The following is an 18,373-nucleotide window of genomic DNA, read 5'->3' on the forward strand; positions in this document are numbered from 1 at the left end:
GGGGTTGATTCTGAAAGCTCGTTGGAACTTGGAAACTAGCTAAGCATATATGAATTGGAATCAAATCAGTTAGTCTTTCTTTGTGTTAGGGAATCAACCAAGTGGTTAACCTAATCCTATTATATGTGCTTCACCAATCTCAAAGATGCAAACCAAGTGGGTGGAGGCTACAAAGTTGGGCCAACCAATTAACTTAAGAGATGACTATCAATAATGGATTATTAGATTCAACACGCACATAATTGAAAAGTATAATACCCATCTATAATTTTAAATTTAAATTATTTTAAATTTTAGATTAACACACCCAGTCAATATTCGGACCGAGGTTCATGAGAGTATTTTGAGCAAAACCAAACTAATTTCGCGCCGCAAGCGCACAAATCCGAAGAACCCTCAAACAGCCACAAACTGATGGTTGATCAGACTCGAAACTAAATAACTCGACCAATTTTATCACATTATGTGATTATCTATAATTTATTGTTATATGATAATCATTATAAAAAATTCAAAAGATTATGAAATTCCCAAGAAGAGCTCCAATTTTATATCCAAATCTTAGTTCACAAATCGTTCTCAATGGGAAATGCCCGCAAGGACCACTCCGGTGACATCTTATTATTTCCTGATTCTCTTGCGAAATGGAGAATCATTCTGTTTATAATTAACTCTCACGACCAAACACTTCACCCTTTCATCTCCGGCCTCCGTCGAAGAAAACAACAAGAAGATGAGCTTCACTAGGGTTTACACAGTAATTCATCCCACAAAGAAAAGAAAAAGAAAGCAGGTTAAGCCTTGAGCCCCATTATTAAAACCCCTAAACGTGTCCAACACTCCCAACTCTACCCCTCTACGTCAAAGCGGTCAAACCCACCTACCGCTCCAGAAAAGCATCTTCACGCAATCACGCAAACGCACGAGACAAACAAAAACCCGAGCGCCCTCTTTCGTATCGCTCCTTGTTTCTTGCGTGCGACTTCTCTTATATTCCCACATATCATTAGGCCCCATATATATCATTATGGTCCCTAGTACCATTTGATGGTATACCATCGAAGCTAGCTAGCTCTTATTGTTTGTGTGGAATCTTTGGCTCTGGAAATGGCGGAGGAGGTGCAGAAGGTGGTGTTCGATTCGGGAGAGGCGGCGGCGATGGTGGAGGAGCTGAGGGGGAGTTATAGGTCTGGGAAGACGAGGAGCTACGAGTGGAGAGTGTCGCAGTTGAAGAAGCTGAAGAAGATAACAGAGTTTCACGAGAAGGAAATCGTTGAGGCTCTCCGGTCTGACCTGTCCAAGCCGGAAACTGAATCCTTCGTTCAAGAGGTTCTGACTCGATCTCTCTCCTTATCGGCTTATCTCTATTATTAATTTTTTGTTTGTTTAATTCATTTTTAGTGGCTGCTTTTGGGTATTGGGTGCTTTTTTTGAAAGTATTGGGTATTGGGTATTGGGTGCTTGCTTAGGCTTATTGTTGATCGATCATGTGACGTATAAGATTCCTTTGGCTTATTCTTTATAGTTGTGTCCTCGCACGACGTCGTATCATAAGGTTGAATTGTGTGTGTACTCGTATACTTGTAACTTTGTAAGGCGGACCTTGTTTGTTTGTTTCGTATCAAAAAAAAAAAACTTTGTAAGGCGGAAGCAACAATTCGTATTAAAAAAAAAAAGTTGGAAGCAACAAAGATATAGGCAAATGCTATTGGAACAAATTATCATCTAATTCTAGAGGTTTAGAAAGAATCGATATTGATATTAGAGTAAAAAATTAAAACCAGAAATAAGAGAGAACAATGTACATATGCTTAATTTGGTGATAATATATATCCTGCAAAAAATCTAAAAGAGAAAGATACATATTAAGTTTTTCGATACTATGATACATATTAAGCTAAAACTTCAAAGTAAGCACCATATCAATATAAGAAAATTTTAGTATAGTAGAAATCTGATTTGTTGTCAAAAAAAGAAAAGAAAAAGAAATCTGATTAGAGGTGATAGCTGTTTTTCTTCTCTCCAAACCAATTCAGGTGGATCCCAGAAATCAAAACCAATATTAAAAATGTCCAAAATAAATGATGATGGCATATATACAAGTATACAACACACATAAGACACCCATCATAATTGAATGATCTAAAATTGCAAGCTTAGTATTTGCCCTTTGTCCCGCGTACATCAGCATATTCAAACCAAACCAAATGACCAACTCACAATGGTTGGTTCTACTTCTGCATGACCTCAATTGATGGACAATTTGGACATGCACAAAGATGAGACGTGCATGTTAGTTAGGGCTTATATAACAGTCGGATATTTTCTCGACAATAACATAATAACATAACGCGTTAGATATCTTTAAAAACTGTCGCATTCGGCGAAACTTGCTTTCTATCTCTCACATCTTTCATTAATAACGTTTAAGAGTAGATAAACCTTCACATCTTTCATTAATAACGTTTCAGCTCATAAGTTTTATTAGACACTTAGACGACGGCAGGGAAACTTTGTTTCAATCATGAGACGATTTTGCTTGGTTCTGTAGTGTGGACGTACACTCTTATATTTTCTTCACTCTTAGGCTAAGATTTGCATTTATGAGCTGTGCTTTTCATTTCTACTATTCATTAGAGTATACAGTACAACAATGAATTATGATAATGAAGTCTGAATGTCTGATTACAACACTGGAAGTCTGTACATACCAAAAACATTTAATTTCATAATTTCATTCAAAAACGTTTAGCGCCTGATAGTTATTGTTTGAAATGTAAGAATGAAAGCTACAGATTTATACATGCATCTATATGATGAAATAGATCTTTGTCGGTTTCTTGTGATCTTGTTTGCCTATTTCGAGAGCTTTCATCAAAGAAATTAAAGCCATCAAGATTTTTTTTTTAGTAGCATTTCTTCTCTGAACAGATTGAGATATGTCTTTCGTGAGGTAAAATTTGTGACGGATGCTTAGACCTCTCTTATTTATGCAAATCAAAGTGGGAAGAAAGAAAGTGTTCCATTTCCGACTTTATCTCTTTTTAACATATATTAAACGTATCAAGCTGTGATTTTCTTTTTCTTTTAAATAGAAAAAAGACTCTGTAGCGAGATTAAACGGATGTACGGAAATTGAATGGATCCAAATTTTACCCGTATATCAATAATTGTATCCAAATCCGACTACTTGGACCCGTGACGAGTCCGAGTCCCTCACTGTCACCACCTCTCTTCGGCACCAAAATCAGTTTAGCATTCCTGGCTTTCTTCTCAAGTCAGATTTTCACACCCCGGATATTATAAATACACTCCTCCCATTACAAGTCACCACCATTCTTCTCCTTTTCTCTCTCACACAAAACCCACACTCTCTCTCTCCTTCCTCCTCTACTCGTTTTTCTTCTTCCCTACAATGGCGGCGAAGTCAGGTTTCGACGGAGAGGCCGCGGCGGCGCTGGTGAAGGACCTCCGGGCGAGCTTCGCGTCTTCCAAGACCCGGAGCTACCAGTGGAGAGTGTCGCAGCTCAAAGCGCTCCTCAAGCTCGCCACCGATCACGAGGCCGAGATCGTCGACGCTCTCAGCTCCGACCTCTCCAAGCCGGAGTTCGAGACCATCGTCTATGAGGTTTCTCTCAAATTTTACAGAATTCTCATAACCAGTGCTTTCTTGTTTATCTGTGATTTCAGTATCAGTATCGTAGTTCTTGATTTTGCTTTTGAAATTTATTATTTATTATAATTTCGGTTTTGTTAGTTGATGATTGCTGAGCACCACAAGCATGAAATGCATGACTATTATATCTAAATTTAGGGATTTAGATAGTGAGGTAAATTTTAGTTGGTATTGTTGAGCTTCCTTGTAGGTTTAGATTTAGGCGGTTAGGTAAGGAGGTCTTGTCGCCTTTGTGGTGTTTGTGAGTTGTAACCAGCAATTTGGTCCAAATAAGAAGAAGAAGATGAAGAAGGGAGGACTATGTGGGGTATGGGATAATGAAGCCTGAACCACCAACTTGGGAGGCTTCTCTAACATAACTAATTCCATCTATTCCTGTTGCTTCTGATTTGTTTGCTGTCTTTTGATTTGATACTTGTTAAATGAGGGGTTGTGACAAAGTGGAGTTATGAGCTTTCTCTACTGCTTTTCATCTGTTTGTTTTGTTAAGAAACCAGGCTCATTTAAGTGTTCACAGGAAGATTCTAAAAAAGTAGGTGAATCACAGGAGAAATTAATGGCATCCCCACTTAGCATCATGGCATTGGTTATAGCCTTAAAGATAGTAGTACATATGTGGCTTGCAACAGATTTGAAACCTCTGAACTTTAAATTTTATTGCCCTGTTTTTTGATAGGATGCATGCCCTCCAATTGAAGGCAGCCAATTTGTTCTTTATATTTGTTAAAGGAAGTTTCAAGAATAATATATTTATATCTAACACTTGGGATTCATTTAGGTTCCATGTGAATAGTTGAGAATGGGAAAGGCAATGTTTGTCACGGAAAAGTGAAGAATGAACTAGCTATTCACAACCTGGGGTTTCTTAGGATTTTTGGGTGTTGAGTCTAAATTGGTTTACAAGTTCTGCTTCATTATATATAAAAGTTGGTTACCAGTCAGCAATTTATAGAAATATAAAATCGGACTTCATTAAATGTCCTGCAGTGTTAGTAAGGAGAAGCTTAAAGTTTGGGTAAGTTTCTCAGTTGAGCTTTTGTTCATGGAAATGTAGGATACACTTCATATATTTCTCTACGCAAAAAATGACTATCGATCGACATCTAAAACTTGTTGTACAAAAATATTAGTGTGTGATTGTGTGTGTGTCTCTTTTGTCTTTCCTACATATGTGAAACGTAAATTGTTGACAATCACTCGACTATCCAATTTACAGCTACATGACTGCTTTATTTTGTTGTGTAGATAGGCATGTTGAAGAGCGCGTGTAAATTAGCCATTAAACAACTGAAGTCATGGATGAAGCCAGAGACGGTAAATTTGATCGCAAACTGTGTTTTGAATGGCAACTTGTAATGGATTGGGCGTTTGTTTGATTTTCAACATTTGCATTCTACCTTTTGGAATAAGTAATATTTTACCTTTTTAAATGCAGGCTAAAACTTCAATGACCACTTTCCCTTCGTCAGCTGAAATAGTATCTGAGCCTCTTGGTGTTATACTAATAATTTCAGCTTGGAATTATCCTTTCTGTACGTTAATTTTTAAGCATTGAAATTATATCTTATTCTCCAGTTCTAATTTCCATTTCCAGAAAATAACAGTATGGTACCTGTTTTCCAGTGTTGTCCCTTGATCCAGTTGTTGGAGCCATTGCAGCCGGGAATGCTGTGGTTCTAAAACCATCAGAACTTGCTCCTGCTACATCGTCATTGCTTGCAAAACTATTAGGAGAGTATATGGATAGCTCTTCTGTGAGAGTGGTTGAGGGGGCTGTTGCTGAAACATCTGCATTATTGGAGCAGAAATGGGACAAAATCTGTTACACAGGTATGTATGTTCCTCACTTTTAAAGATTTTGATCACTGGTTGATCAATATATTACTAATATTCCATGGTAGATCCCTTCTGTATGATGTAGAGATATAATGATATCTCGTAAAGATGAATTAAAAAGAAAGGAGAATGAAACCTTTAATGCAAATGCAGAGGGTTCTGTATAACAAGGGACCATAAAGTCCTTCCATAATGTAGTGAAGGGCTGCTTTGGTGCTCAGCTCTTTGTTGGAGGTTGCATTTTCACCTTTAATGAATTGCATTAAAAAAAAAAAAACTGTATATAACTTTACAAGTAAAAGTAGTCTAAATCTTGTGGTTTGCAGTGGACAGTTCGTAGTCAGATACTAAGGTTGATGTTATGTTGAAGTGAATGCACTCTTTATTTTTGGTTAGATAGCTGAATTGTCTTTGGCTATGCTGACTTTCTTACTACTTATCTTTTTTACTTTTTTGTTTTTTAATATTTTTTTATTACTTCTGAATGTGATGTTTTATGCTTTTGGCAAAGGAGTTGAACAGTATCATTGTATTTCAAATTAAAGATTGGTTGAATAACACATTTGCATTTGTAGGAAACGGAAGAGTGGGAAGGATTGTGATGGCTAGTGCTGCAAAGCACCTCACACCTGTCCTTTTGGAGCTTGGAGGAAAATGTCCTGTTGTTGTTGATTCTGGCATTAACTTACAAGTATGGAGATGCCATTTCTTGCCTAATCTCAGTAACATTGCACTTGCCTCAATAAATCTGTGAGTTTCAGCTTTTGTCTAATATACTTCTATTATCTATCTTGCTAGGTTGCAAGTAGGCGGATAATTGCAGGAAAGTGGGGCTGTAATAATGGACAGGCTTGCGTTTCCCCTGACCACATTATAACAACAAAAGAATTTGCTACTAAATTGGTAAGATTTCCCTCATACTCTATTTTGACATCTGGAATTCAAAAAAAAATCTGTTTGTAACTTCTCCAACTTCTTTATTCTCAGGTGGATGCCTTGAAAAGTGAACTGGATAACTTCTATGGGAAGAATCCACTACAATCTAAAGATTTGTCTCGTATTGTGAATTCTAATCACTATGATCGCTTGACAAAGCTGTTGGATGAAGATAAGATTTCTGGTAAGGTCATCCATGGAGGTGAAAGGGACAAAAACAACTTGTAAGATACTCTCTCTCTATCACACACACACAGTTGACATGATGATGTATCTCACTTGTGAGTTGTGACTAATGGCCCATCTTTTAATCACAGGAGGATAGCTCCCACCATCTTACTTGATGTTCCACAAGACTCCCTCATAATGCAGGAGGAGATCTTTGGTCCCTTGCTTCCTATTATCACGGTAGGAACCAAATATTTTGTTTGCGTGAATGTGAATTTTGGAATGAGATAATAGATGGCAAATCACAATTGATTTAAAATAGCTGTGTTAACACTGTTTCATATGGTCCTCTGCCCAAAGACTAGAATGAACTTCCATGAATTGTGAACTAGCAACAGAGCATCTAACATTCTGCATGCTGGTCCTTCGGGATCTTTTATTTTCTGGAACAATGGCACTGAGTGAGACGTGTACTAATTGCTAAAATAAGGGGAACTTTTGAAACAGCAATATTTGTATGAATGAACTATTTTCTGCTTTTATAAGTAAACAGCTGTAGACATTAATAGAATATCCTCCCGTTGTTCACTACAGGTTGACAAGATAGAAGACAGCTTTGATTTGATAACCTCAGGAACAAAGCCTCTTGCTGCATATTTGTTCACCAACAATCAGAAGCTGAAGGATCACTTTGTCGGGAATGTCTCTGCAGGAGGTTTGCTTATCAATGACACTACCCTCCATGTAATGGTCCTCTCTCAAGCTTCTTAAAATGTCATCCATGCATGCTGCATATTTGTGTTATTGCGGAATATGGCATTTCCAGTTATATTTGTGTATCATTGTTCAGAATAATTTTAGATTCTAATTTCTATGTATTCAATTGTGCAGCTTGCTGTTCCCACCTTGCCATTTGGAGGAGTTGGGGAAAGTGGAATGGGTGCATACCATGGGAAATTCTCTTTTGAAGCCTTCAGCCATAAGAAAGCAGTTGTTTATCGAGGTTTCTTTGGAGATGCTGCTGTGAGGTACCCTCCTTACACAAAGGGCAAGCTAACTCTTATGAAGGCTCTGGTTGGCGGTAGTCTTTTGGGGATAATCCGCGCTCTGTTCGGATGGTCCGAGGCTTAGCTTGATGTAATTTCTTCTCTCATCATATGTTGATAAATGTTGCAAGTTTTTCAGTATTTTGGTTTTGCTTAGAATGCCATCCGGGCCACCCTTATATTCATTTCTTCTAAAGCTCTAAACTCTCTTGTTAGTATAGAAACATTGGGTTATTTACCCTGCAGTATACAAGACCCCAATCTAACTCTGTCTTGGGTGAAAACTATCTCCTTGAGCTTCTACCTATCTTTTACAATGAAGTAATGGGTTCTGTACATTGTGCCATGATAGCTTTTTACAGAGGCACTTTTTTTTCCTTCAAGAGTCCTCTAAAATAGTAACAACATCTGATCTTTGCTCCTGTGTTAGAGAAGTAGGGAACTCAACCAGGAACATGACTTTCAGATTTCCTCTCTTCCCTTCCCCCTTAGCGATTGGCATACCTTGGTGTGGAATGGTCTTTTCGTAGCCCGGGTATATGATATCTTCGATTGTCAATGTCGTATTTTCTCCACCCAGAAGAGGAATTGAGATTGTGCAACCAGTAAGGGCCTGGATCAATGAGATTTCTACTGTCAACTCTAGGTCATCTCCTTCTTTTACAAACAAAGGGTGCCTCTTCTCAGCGATCACAAAGATTATGTCTGCTGGGTATGCACCAGGTCTCTCGTTTCCCAATCCTTCAAATGTAATCTTCGTTCCTTTCTTCCATCCCGGCTTCACATTTATCGTTACCAATTCCTCCTCTTGAGCCATTTGCCTGCCATAAAGAAGAAATGCATGTCAATATTTTGACAAGATTATTTGGTGCTACATGTACCATATGTAGGTCACATTGCTTGTCACATTTGTATTTCTAAGCAAGGACATGGTAACCTACCCGGTGTCTTTGACAACCACCCTTGTAACCTTCATCTTCTTATTGCATCCAAAGCAAAGCTCCTCCAAGGTGCACTCGAGCTGCTTCTCGATGGCCGGGGGCTTCAACATGCCGGAGGAGTTGGAAAACATGATGGTGGTGCTCCTCCGGCTCTCGCAATTCAAGAGAGGCCCGCTTTTGGAGATGGGTGTAGTACTTCTTGAGAACGGCGTAGTACTAACTGAGTCGTTAGAGCTTTTCCTCCCGGATGAGGTGGAGGTTTCCGGTGAGGCGGGGCAGCTTTTCCGAGTCGTCCTCTTTTTGTGAGAACGTGAAGGGGTGTGACTCGCAGATCGTGTACCACATCTTGAGAGATTATGACATGACATGTTGAACAAATTATCGACGCTCGAGTGCTTGAAGAAGTTGGTCGAAGATTTAGGGCTACCGGCATCATTTCCTCCCATTGCTGGGCTGTTGTATCCAAAGCTTTGATATTCAAGTCCATTCATACTTTTCTGGTCTCGGGTTGAAGCATCCTTGCCCTCCTCCTGATCAATATCAACCCTAAGATGATCAGTTTATGTAATTACATGCATGCATGCAAGGTATACAACAAGACATGTAATCGAACATTTGGCCTATCATCATTTCTCTTGGAAACAAACATTTATATCTCTTATAAAAACGATCTTTCTTGCAAGACAAGGATGCAACTATTTACCTCAACAGGAACAACCTTATGGACTTGATCAACTTTGGGTTCTTCATCGGAAGCCGATTTCTTCTTAAATTTTTGCCATTTTCTGGAGATGGATCTATAAGCTGCTCTGTAGAGGTTTCGGATGGAGGCTACACCGGAGGCTAAACCGGTTCGCATGGGTAAGTTCAGGCCACCATGAAAGATAGCCAGATTGGAAGAAGAAACGAAGAAAATCAAAAAAATGGGTATGTAACTCTGTCCGCAAAATTTTTACTTTTTTCTTTTGGGTAAATAGCAAAAAAAAATTATGTTTTGTTTGCCAACAACTATATCCACAAGAACTAAATGCCTGATTTGCCAAATATATTTGCCAGCGTTTTAGAAGGGTTTTCAATCAATTAGCTCGATTAATTTGTTAATACAAATTAATCAGGATGAGGACAGCTGTAGGTATTCTGTTCTAATTTTCTTGCTGCTGTTTCATGGTCAAACCTCCCAGACTAGTCCAACTATAGCCATGCACAACGGAGACGATGCATGATTTCGAGAGCTGTTTTGACTTTTGAGAGATGTCTGTAAGTATTATATTTTTCATTTCAGAGTACGTAGTAACTAAAATAAAACGTCTTCAACTTTAAGTAACAAATTTCATTATGACATGAGATGCATTCAGGTAGTAACTAGTAGTGAATTCTCAACACACGTAACTAATTTATAACCGTCTATTTTGAATTGATTGCAGTTATTTACGTAACCATATTCCTTCATCAATTAACACAAATCTTTTTTTTTTTGAGGATTAACATAATTTTTTACTTAAGAGAAATTTTACAAAAGTAGCAATGTAGCTAATTGAATTTTTTTTTTGTCACTAAGCCTTTCTTGATGATTTGAGTTCTACTGTTAGAACTAGAAGATCTGTTTCTTGCATTAATATTTAGTTGTTGGTTTTTCTTTGAGCTACCGTTTGTACTAACAAAAAAAAAAGTCGCAATGTAGCTAATTGAAATTTAAAATTTTTGGCCAAATAATTGCGAAGAGAATACGAAAGAAAGAAAGAAAAAAAAGTGACAGGAAAATTGCTAATGATTGGGGTAAAACAAAAGAAGGGAATTAATCTGGTATAAAATATTAAAATTGGCTGGCTCGGAGCAAAACAAAAGAAGAATATTAAAGGCACCACATTAACTGAGTTCAAATTAAGCTTGTTCGATCGTGTCTACACTGTTGACAAAAAAAAAAGAAAAAAAAGATCGTGTGTATACTGGATCAACAAAAGTAGAATCTTTGTCCAAAAAACAAAAATGAAAACAAAATCAGAATCACAACGCATACAAGATTTGGATCCCACACTTCTTGACCTTCACACTACACACCTCCTTTTCTTGATCATCGTCATCGTAGCAGTACTCTGGGGAGAAGCTAAACGACGCCTCAGTGATCTTGTCCAAAGGAATATTAGGGATACCGCAAAACATGTCTTTTTGAAACAAGACCAACACGTTATCCTTATCCTCTACATTTACAGAACTAGGCGGATTCTCCATACTTATAACCAATGGGGATTCAAACTTGAATTCATAGCCTTTTCCATCGTCGGTTTTGAAGTTGCAGTCACATTTCAACCGAAATAAGTTGTCCCATCCCTGATTCTGGGATGCAAAAACGGCGGATATGGCGAAACCCGAAAAGTTCTCATCATCAGTCTGAGGAATTTTGATAGTTATTGAACACCCCTCCTCTTGATAGCTAAACCATCCAGGAATATCATTTCCCGGACAAGTAGCAAATACAGTTCCATACTCCTGTAAATTAGGTCAAAAAGTTATAACATGAATACGATACACAAAATGAGTTTAATTAGTCATTAGAACTAGTAGAGAAATCAACTCAGAGAGATAGAGAGACGTCATACACGTTTGGAGGAGGCAATTCGCATAATTCTAAGCTGTGCATCGTCTGTTATGTTGTTCCTGGAGCTTTCATCCAACTTGAAGCAATTAGTAAATATGTGTCTCTCTCCAAGCCAAGGAGCACTATGTTGGATCAGCTTTGGAACACCATGATCACTTTTAGTATGGGCACTTGATGCTTTTTTTGCCTGTACGTAAATAATAATCAAGTCATGCGAAACTAATATTAAAATTTAAAAAGTTTACTTCTTCTTAACTTAACGAGAGAGAGAGAGAGAGAGAGAGAGAGAGAGAGAGAGATGATGATGTACATGTTGCAAATATTCAAGCAGCTCAATCTTGCGACTCTGATCTAAAGACTTGGTAAACATCAGTTTCTCTCGAGGATTACAATCTGGAGCTCCATCTTGAATGGGTGCATTACTTGAAGTTGCCACGGTCTTCAGTGATGTGCAACCATCTGCCTCCAAAATTTCGAGCAGCGACGGGAGCTCGGGTAAAGATTGAAGCTTCTTGCAGTAGTTTAACAGTAGTTTGCGCAGCTTAAAAGCGTTTTTGATGCTTGCAGGTATGCTCTTAATCATAGTTCCACTTAGACCTATCTCTTGTAAGGAAGATAAGCAAATGAGACCATCAGGGATCTCTAACTTATTGCACCAACTCAGGTTCAGTCGCCTCAAAGAGCAGAAATAATGCCCCACTGAAAAGGGAGGCAACCTTTTGAGTTTCCGACAACCTCTAAGATCGAGAGTTTCAAGACAATTCATATTGCAGATGATATCTGGGACAGAACCAAGTTTCGTGCACCAAGACATTAGTAATTCTTTGAGCAAAATTCGATTTCGGTCACCGTCACAATAGTTCAGGTTACGAAATCTGCTACAACCACTAAGATCTATTCTCTCGATACTTGGACTGTGAGACAGATCTGGGACTTCAGTCAGGTTTCTGGAATCTCTAAGATTGATAACTTTCAAGTTTCTAGGAGTCTGCATGCATGTAACAAATAATGAAGGAAAAGAGAAATTAGAAGAATAATTTAAGCAGTAAATTTAATTTCCACACTTGTAATACGTGTATGGAGGAAGTGAAACTAAACATACCTGGCCATTTGTCCAAAGTAATTTCTTAACTTTGCTATGGGGCATATGAAGCTCAACGAGATTGTATGGAGATTTTGATGGTAAATATTTATAAGGGTATCCATCCCAGTAGAGATAGCTGAGGTTTTCAGGAAGAGACTCGAGACCTCCGATAATGCACCTGTGCATTGTGCTGTACTCCTTCAAATCATTTACGTCCAAAAGTTCCTTCCATCTGCTCAAATCCATTCTTTTCTTTTGCCCACATAAATCATATGATTCTATTGGCACATAAAATTTTAGCGACCGTAGCTTAGGCATATGCCTGAAGAGTTCGTACGTGTACCCGATCAACTGTCGCCTTGGAATCTTAGAAATGTCAAGAAATAAGGCTTCGACTGTTGAAGGACCCTAAAAATTAACAGCAAAAGCATCAATCAGTATACAGTTGATACACACACACATACATATATAGAATGCAATTTACTCAAAATGAAACATATAAAGATTCTTTTTCCTCATAAAATTAACATGAGTTTTGTTTGGTGTTTGATGATATGAATTTTCTTGTTCTAATTGAAGGTCGTCAATGCGTATGGCTCTTACTATAACACGACGCACATCTTCAAATTTCCACAGCCTTATCCTTTGCCAAGGGGGAAAATGTACTTGAGCAATGGACTGGCCCATTTCTTCTACCAGATCGTGAATCTCTAAGCAATCATCCATCGAAATTGATATGAGAGACGTATCGATGAGATTATCAATTCCCCGCGCCGCATCGAGTAGGCCATGCATTTGTAACACTCTTTCTGCGTCACATCTCTTTTCCCCTTTCATAAAACATGCAATATCAAGAAATATGTTCTTCTCATTTTCTTTTAAGCAATCATAACTTAGTCTCAGCACATCCTCAATATTTTTGTTCCGAAACTTTTTCAGTTTTTGCAATTCCTTTTTCCAGCTGTCGCAGTCACGGAATAAGGAACCCAAAACTCTAAGAGATAATGGGATGCCTTGAGCATAACCAACCACCTCTCTCGACAAGTCTAAGTAATCCATATTACTAAATGAGTTATCTTTAAAAGCAATTGATCGGAAGAGGTGAATAGATTCATCAGTTTCTAACCCTTTCACCTCATATGTATGATCATCTTCCACCAATTCCTTCAAAACATCCCTATCTCTAGTTGTTATAATGATTCTACTTCCAGGGCCAAACTGAACTGGATCACCGACTAACAACTTTAATTGCATCAAATCACTCACATCATCCAAAACAACGAGGACCTTTGTACGGGATAGCCTCGTTCTAACCAAAGTGGATTCTATAGATGGATTTCCGATACATAGATTGTCTTGCTTTAACAAGTCACAAAGAAGTTTATTCTTCAAGCGATCTCGACCATATTTCTCTGCTTTTTCTCTAACATTTGCAAGAAATGAACAAGCTTCAAATTGAAGAAAGTATTGGTGGTATATAGCTTCAGCAAGGGTGGTCTTACCAATACCACCCGTACCCCAAATACCCACTGATCGAAACAGAACATCGTGTGTGTGAATGGATAATAACGATTCAATTTGCCGGATTCTACCTTCAGTTCCAACCAAATTATTTGAATCGTCTGACAAGCTAGGAAACAATTTCGACTCAATATCTTGGACAATTATTTCAACTAATTCAGCTTCGTTCCTGGCATGTGTTATCAAGAAGACAAGAACACAGATAGTCAGTACTATACGAAATCAAGAACATCTACCGCTTTTCATTTTAACTAAATCTACAAAGATTCATCGTGAAACAAGACTACAATGATCATAATTAATTTATTTATACATATATTTATTTCCTCGATCCTGAAGCTATCACGGAGGTCAGAATTTATAGTATCAACAAGGTCAAGCAGTTATTTTTTCTTTTTTAAGGTAATCAGAGATACTTTCATTGATTGAAATCATAACGACCATAACAATCAAGTATGAGAGGTTTGAGGACAACTCGAACACAAGCGAAGTTCGCTAATTTCAAGCTAATAAGGACATTATATCTTCCACGTATGATTATAAATGTGTATGCATGGCATAAATACTTTGAAAAAATGGCAAACGTAGAAATTTAACCAATTATAAAGTAAGCTTAATTATTAAAACTAGCCTCTTAAAATAATTTTAAAAAAATGATATAGTGGGTAGTTATTTTTCTGTTTTATGTCTAATTCCAGTTTTACCCTCAACTGTTAAATATCTTGTGTTTATGTATATCTAAATGTTATGGGCAAAATCAGGAATTAATTTAATTTTTTAGTGCCTTGACACCAAAACTTGGCTTCCCATTATAGGAGTGGAGATATCAAAATATATGACATAGAGATAGAGACATAATATGAATTTATGGTCAACTAATTCTATGCTAAGTTGTAGTCAATTATCATTAAATCAAAAATAATGTAAGGATGTGGAATAATAAGGTATTTGTCTCATTTTTTCACAACCAGATTTCGATCATATGCAGTTAAACACAAATAAATAACAATTTCATTATTTAATGAATTGGTTTGAGGAACCAAGAGAAAAAGTTCATTCATATGGTCTTTAACTAGTGATAATCTTTGAACCAAACAAGAACAAGACTTTAGGAAGAAAGAACAAGTAGAATATGATAATACATGGAAATAGAGCGTGACCTGATTGTTCGTGAATCAAATCCAGATAGATTGCCTGCTGTTGTCAAAGCTTCCCTCCATTTGCTGACCTTATCCATGTTGTTGTTGAACCGTTTTTCCATAATGTCAAGTGCCTTTGCATAACTCTTTTCTTGTTTTCGCACATGAGCTGGATCTATGTGATAGAAAATGGGTATAACAAGTTGTCTATATGCATCTTTACATTTCAGTATATGCATAAGTTCATCTAAACACCATGAAGAAGAAGCATAGCGTTTTGAGAAAATGATTATCGAAAGCTTGGATTGCTCGATTGCTGTCAATAAGGCAGGTCCAATTTCATTTCCTCTCTTAAGTGACTTGTCATCCATGGTATGGATATTCTTCTCTTTCAAAGCAGCATAGAGATGGCTGGTAAATTTAGAGCGGGTGTCCTTGCCTCTAAAACTAAGAAAGACATCGTACTTTTGTTGAGGGAGGACATGAGCAGAAGCAGCAGCAGAAGAAGAAGAAGCCATGTTCATAACCTGTATATTCGTCATATTCAAATTAAGGACTAGGATATAACTAGGCTAGATAATAACTCGTACCGGAATTTATACGATGTATAAAACAGAGTATTGACTTGGTTGTTGAAAATTCTAGTGGGATTACCTCTAATCAAGGAACAACGAATTGCAGAATGATTGAGAAGTTCAACCACGTACCAAGATCAATTCTCAACCAGCAAGTTGTAGATTTCCAGAGAGATTATTAGTAAGGATTGAGAAGTTGCAGAAAGCCATGAATTTGCAAAGATCATTAGCAATGGTAGATGTGTAGTGTGTTTTATTTTATTTGGGTGCTATTTAATCAAATGGCAAGTGCTTCTCCTTCAAAAAATAAAAAATAAAAAATAAATCAAATGGCAAGTGTGCCAAGTGGTATAGTAAATGGACCCTCGCTTTGATTTTCCACAGAAATAATCAATGAATGATAGGAGAGATGGAGATGGGGATTTTAATTGGATTCCTGGTAGATTTGAAGAAGCTCTCTGAGTCTGAGGGTGCAAATATTTTCAACACAGGTTTTTAGGTATTTCTTCATAACGAATTAGCTATATTAAAGGTGTATTTGGTTCGCGATGAATCATGTCGTGGTTAGAATGTAGTCCTGGCCCAAATCAGACCACAACAAATTGAGTTATCGTGTAGTGTGGGGGCAAATATTTTCGGTATGGGGTTTTGAATACAAGTTAGTAAGACAAATTGTACACAAATAAATTGGTCACGATCGTGGGCCGTGAGTATAATGAGATGGGTAGCGGTTGAATTAGGTTACGGAAGAATTGGGTTGAGGGAAGAGGTCAAATAACCACAACAAATTGAGTTATCGTATAGTGTGGGGGCAAATATTTTCGGTATGGGGTTTTGAATACAAGTTAGTAAGACAAATTGTACACGAATAAATTAGTCACGATAGTGGGCCGTGAGTATAATGAGATGGGTAGCGGTTGAATTAGGTTACGGAAGAATTGGGTAGAGGGAAGAGGTCAAATAAGACTAATATTCAAATCACAGTCAAGAGTACTAGAAAACATCAAGGGAGAATGTGATGAAGAGGGAGGCTGATTAAAACGTGACCATGAGGAAATCACGTTGTGGATAAGTCATGACGTGGTCGAATCACGTTATTGTCAAATAGGGTTGCGGTCAAATCTGGTATGACCTAAAAAAGGTTTGGGTCTCAACCCGACCACGAATGGATTAGGCCGTGAGTGAATTGTGTGGCGGCCAAATTAGGTTGTAAGTAAATGGGAAACTTTCATGGGCCATGAACATAACTAAATAGGTAACGGTTGAATCAGGTTACGGGTGAATTGGCTCGCGGTATGCGTTGACCAAGTCAAGACGGGAGAGATCAAACGAGACTTAAAGAAAAGCCCTAAGGCAGAACGTGACGGCGAAGGAGGTTATGGAGTAGTGCTGAATGGACGTGACTTAGTGGAAGTTGGCCACGTTGAAGGTATATCATGTAGTGGTGGATCACGTAGTGGTGGATCACGTAGTGGTTAAGTCAGGTTTAGGCCGAATAGGGTGTCGGTTAAATCAAGTCGCGTGAGATGAAGACACGGAGGGAACGAGTCGAGGACGAAGTGAAATAGAGCTGGTCAACAGGAAAAATTAGGGAACGAAGTTTCCCATGATGTCCATTATATGGAGTCGTGGATCCACACGTGCTTAACTAGCGAGTAAAGCGCACAACATAAAGTGACCTAGGAGTTACGACTATAAATACAACATGAATAGGATCCTGAAGGGGGGAGGAGTCCTAGCAAAATCAGTCACACAAATTAACCCATAATATACCCCTTTCGAGATTCTAGATCGGGAGATATATCGTCACCATTAAATTTCCGACCCATTTTTACATCTATTATCGAAAAAACTTTCATTCCTGCTCCAGTCAAAAGTGGTTAGTGAGAAAATATTATATCCGAATTTTTCCGCACCAACACTCTCTCGTACCTGGTAGATGAGACTTTTGAGTTTTAAGTCTTCTAATGTGAACTGCGAAAATGTATAGTCTTGCTATTCATGATTTTTTTTCTTTTTTTTCTTTTTGGGTAGGAATCTTTGATGGATCAGAGGAGCATTAATTCTAATAAGAAACACATTAATTTTGAGAATGAGGAATAAAACTTCCATAAGTTAATGTTGACTACTCACCTACATGGTATCAGTTTATGTATTTCTAAAACCTACACCTGACCAAGTCTTTCATAGAAAGATAGAACTTCAATTACAGGGAAGCACCATAACAATTTCTAGACAATATACTGAACAGACTTCTTCAAGCTTCAAGATTCAAAGTTTGATTCTAACTTGTTTTATGATTTTTTTTTTTAAAAACTAAACAAGAACAAAACAATGGCAAGTATGGTAGTAGATCTAGGGTTAGCTTCTAGATTAACTGAGATTAAGAATTATTCAACTTCAATTTTTTCACAATTCTTAGAGTTAGCTGCGGTCTCTCTCTCTCTCTAGGGTTCCTCTGGTTTTCTAGGGTTTCTCTGTTTTTGTCTCTGCCGCGTCGCACCACCACCTCTTTCGCACTATGTCTGACGAGGCTTCACAGAGGTTTGCCGCCTCTGCTTTGGGTATTCGTGATAGTGATCGTCTGTTTGCCAGCGTTGCTCGCGCCGCAATACTTTGTTGTGGGTCGACTCCTTACCCTCAAACGCAAGGTGTTGGACCCGAAAGCAGTGATTGAAACCCTTTCCTCGGTCTGGGATCTCCAAATCGGCTTCAGATGAGAGTTGGGGAGGACAAATTTGTCCTTCGTTTTACTCGAGTAGATGATCGGAAACAGATCCTCTCCGGTGGTCTGTGGTTTTATGGGCAGTCCCCAATTTGTTTTGACGGAGAATGATGGATTGCAAGATGCGGCT

The 18,373-nt window shown here is 38.0% G+C and overlaps 4 protein-coding genes across 6 annotated transcripts; 1 reads left to right on the forward strand and 3 right to left on the reverse strand.

Moving 5' to 3' along the window:
- The first annotated feature begins 962 nt into the window (after nucleotides 1-962).
- On the forward strand, nucleotides 963-8,008 carry LOC101311533 (aldehyde dehydrogenase family 3 member H1-like). Of its 2 annotated transcripts, none has more exons than XM_004290838.1 (10): nucleotides 963-1,329; nucleotides 4,922-4,990; nucleotides 5,112-5,208; nucleotides 5,300-5,506; nucleotides 6,088-6,203; nucleotides 6,311-6,415; nucleotides 6,500-6,672; nucleotides 6,766-6,856; nucleotides 7,211-7,360; nucleotides 7,508-8,008. In XM_004290838.1, exons 1-10 carry the CDS (start codon nucleotides 1,108-1,110, stop codon nucleotides 7,745-7,747), a joined length of 1,470 nt encoding a protein of 489 aa, XP_004290886.1. In that variant the 5' UTR covers nucleotides 963-1,107; the 3' UTR covers nucleotides 7,748-8,008. The 2 variants fall into 2 exon arrangements, with proteins under 2 accessions (XP_004290886.1, XP_004290887.1); XM_004290839.1 differs by lacking the exon at nucleotides 963-1,329 and adding an exon at nucleotides 3,360-3,628.
- A 33-nt stretch (nucleotides 8,009-8,041) lies between these two features.
- LOC101304543 (dnaJ homolog subfamily B member 4-like) lies at nucleotides 8,042-9,462 on the reverse strand. The gene is made up of 3 exons (XM_004292660.1): nucleotides 9,307-9,462; nucleotides 8,604-9,133; nucleotides 8,042-8,483 (listed from the first exon to the last, which is right to left on the reverse strand). Exons 1-3 carry the CDS (start codon nucleotides 9,460-9,462, stop codon nucleotides 8,042-8,044), a joined length of 1,128 nt encoding a protein of 375 aa, XP_004292708.1.
- A 1,145-nt stretch (nucleotides 9,463-10,607) lies between these two features.
- Nucleotides 10,608-14,050, reverse strand: LOC101304839 (putative disease resistance protein At4g11170-like). The gene is made up of 6 exons (XM_004292661.1): nucleotides 14,041-14,050; nucleotides 12,887-13,812; nucleotides 12,302-12,691; nucleotides 11,510-12,187; nucleotides 11,201-11,386; nucleotides 10,608-11,090 (listed from the first exon to the last, which is right to left on the reverse strand). Exons 1-6 carry the CDS (start codon nucleotides 14,048-14,050, stop codon nucleotides 10,608-10,610), a joined length of 2,673 nt encoding a protein of 890 aa, XP_004292709.1.
- A 648-nt stretch (nucleotides 14,051-14,698) lies between these two features.
- On the reverse strand, nucleotides 14,699-16,285 carry LOC101313469 (TMV resistance protein N-like). 2 transcript variants are annotated; one of them, XM_004290846.1, is made up of 2 exons: nucleotides 15,598-15,766; nucleotides 14,699-15,470 (listed from the first exon to the last, which is right to left on the reverse strand). In XM_004290846.1, exon 2 carries the CDS (start codon nucleotides 15,465-15,467, stop codon nucleotides 14,913-14,915), a length of 555 nt encoding a protein of 184 aa, XP_004290894.1. In that variant the 5' UTR covers nucleotides 15,468-15,470; nucleotides 15,598-15,766; the 3' UTR covers nucleotides 14,699-14,912. The 2 variants fall into 2 exon arrangements, with proteins under 2 accessions (XP_004290894.1, XP_004290893.1); XM_004290845.1 differs by having other exon boundaries at nucleotides 14,699-16,285.
- Nucleotides 16,286-18,373: the final 2,088 nt, after the last annotated feature.

Source organism: Fragaria vesca, linkage group LG2 (assembly GCF_000184155.1).
Source record: "Fragaria vesca subsp. vesca linkage group LG2, FraVesHawaii_1.0, whole genome shotgun sequence".
Lineage (NCBI taxonomy): Eukaryota > Viridiplantae > Streptophyta > Magnoliopsida > Rosales > Rosaceae > Fragaria > Fragaria vesca.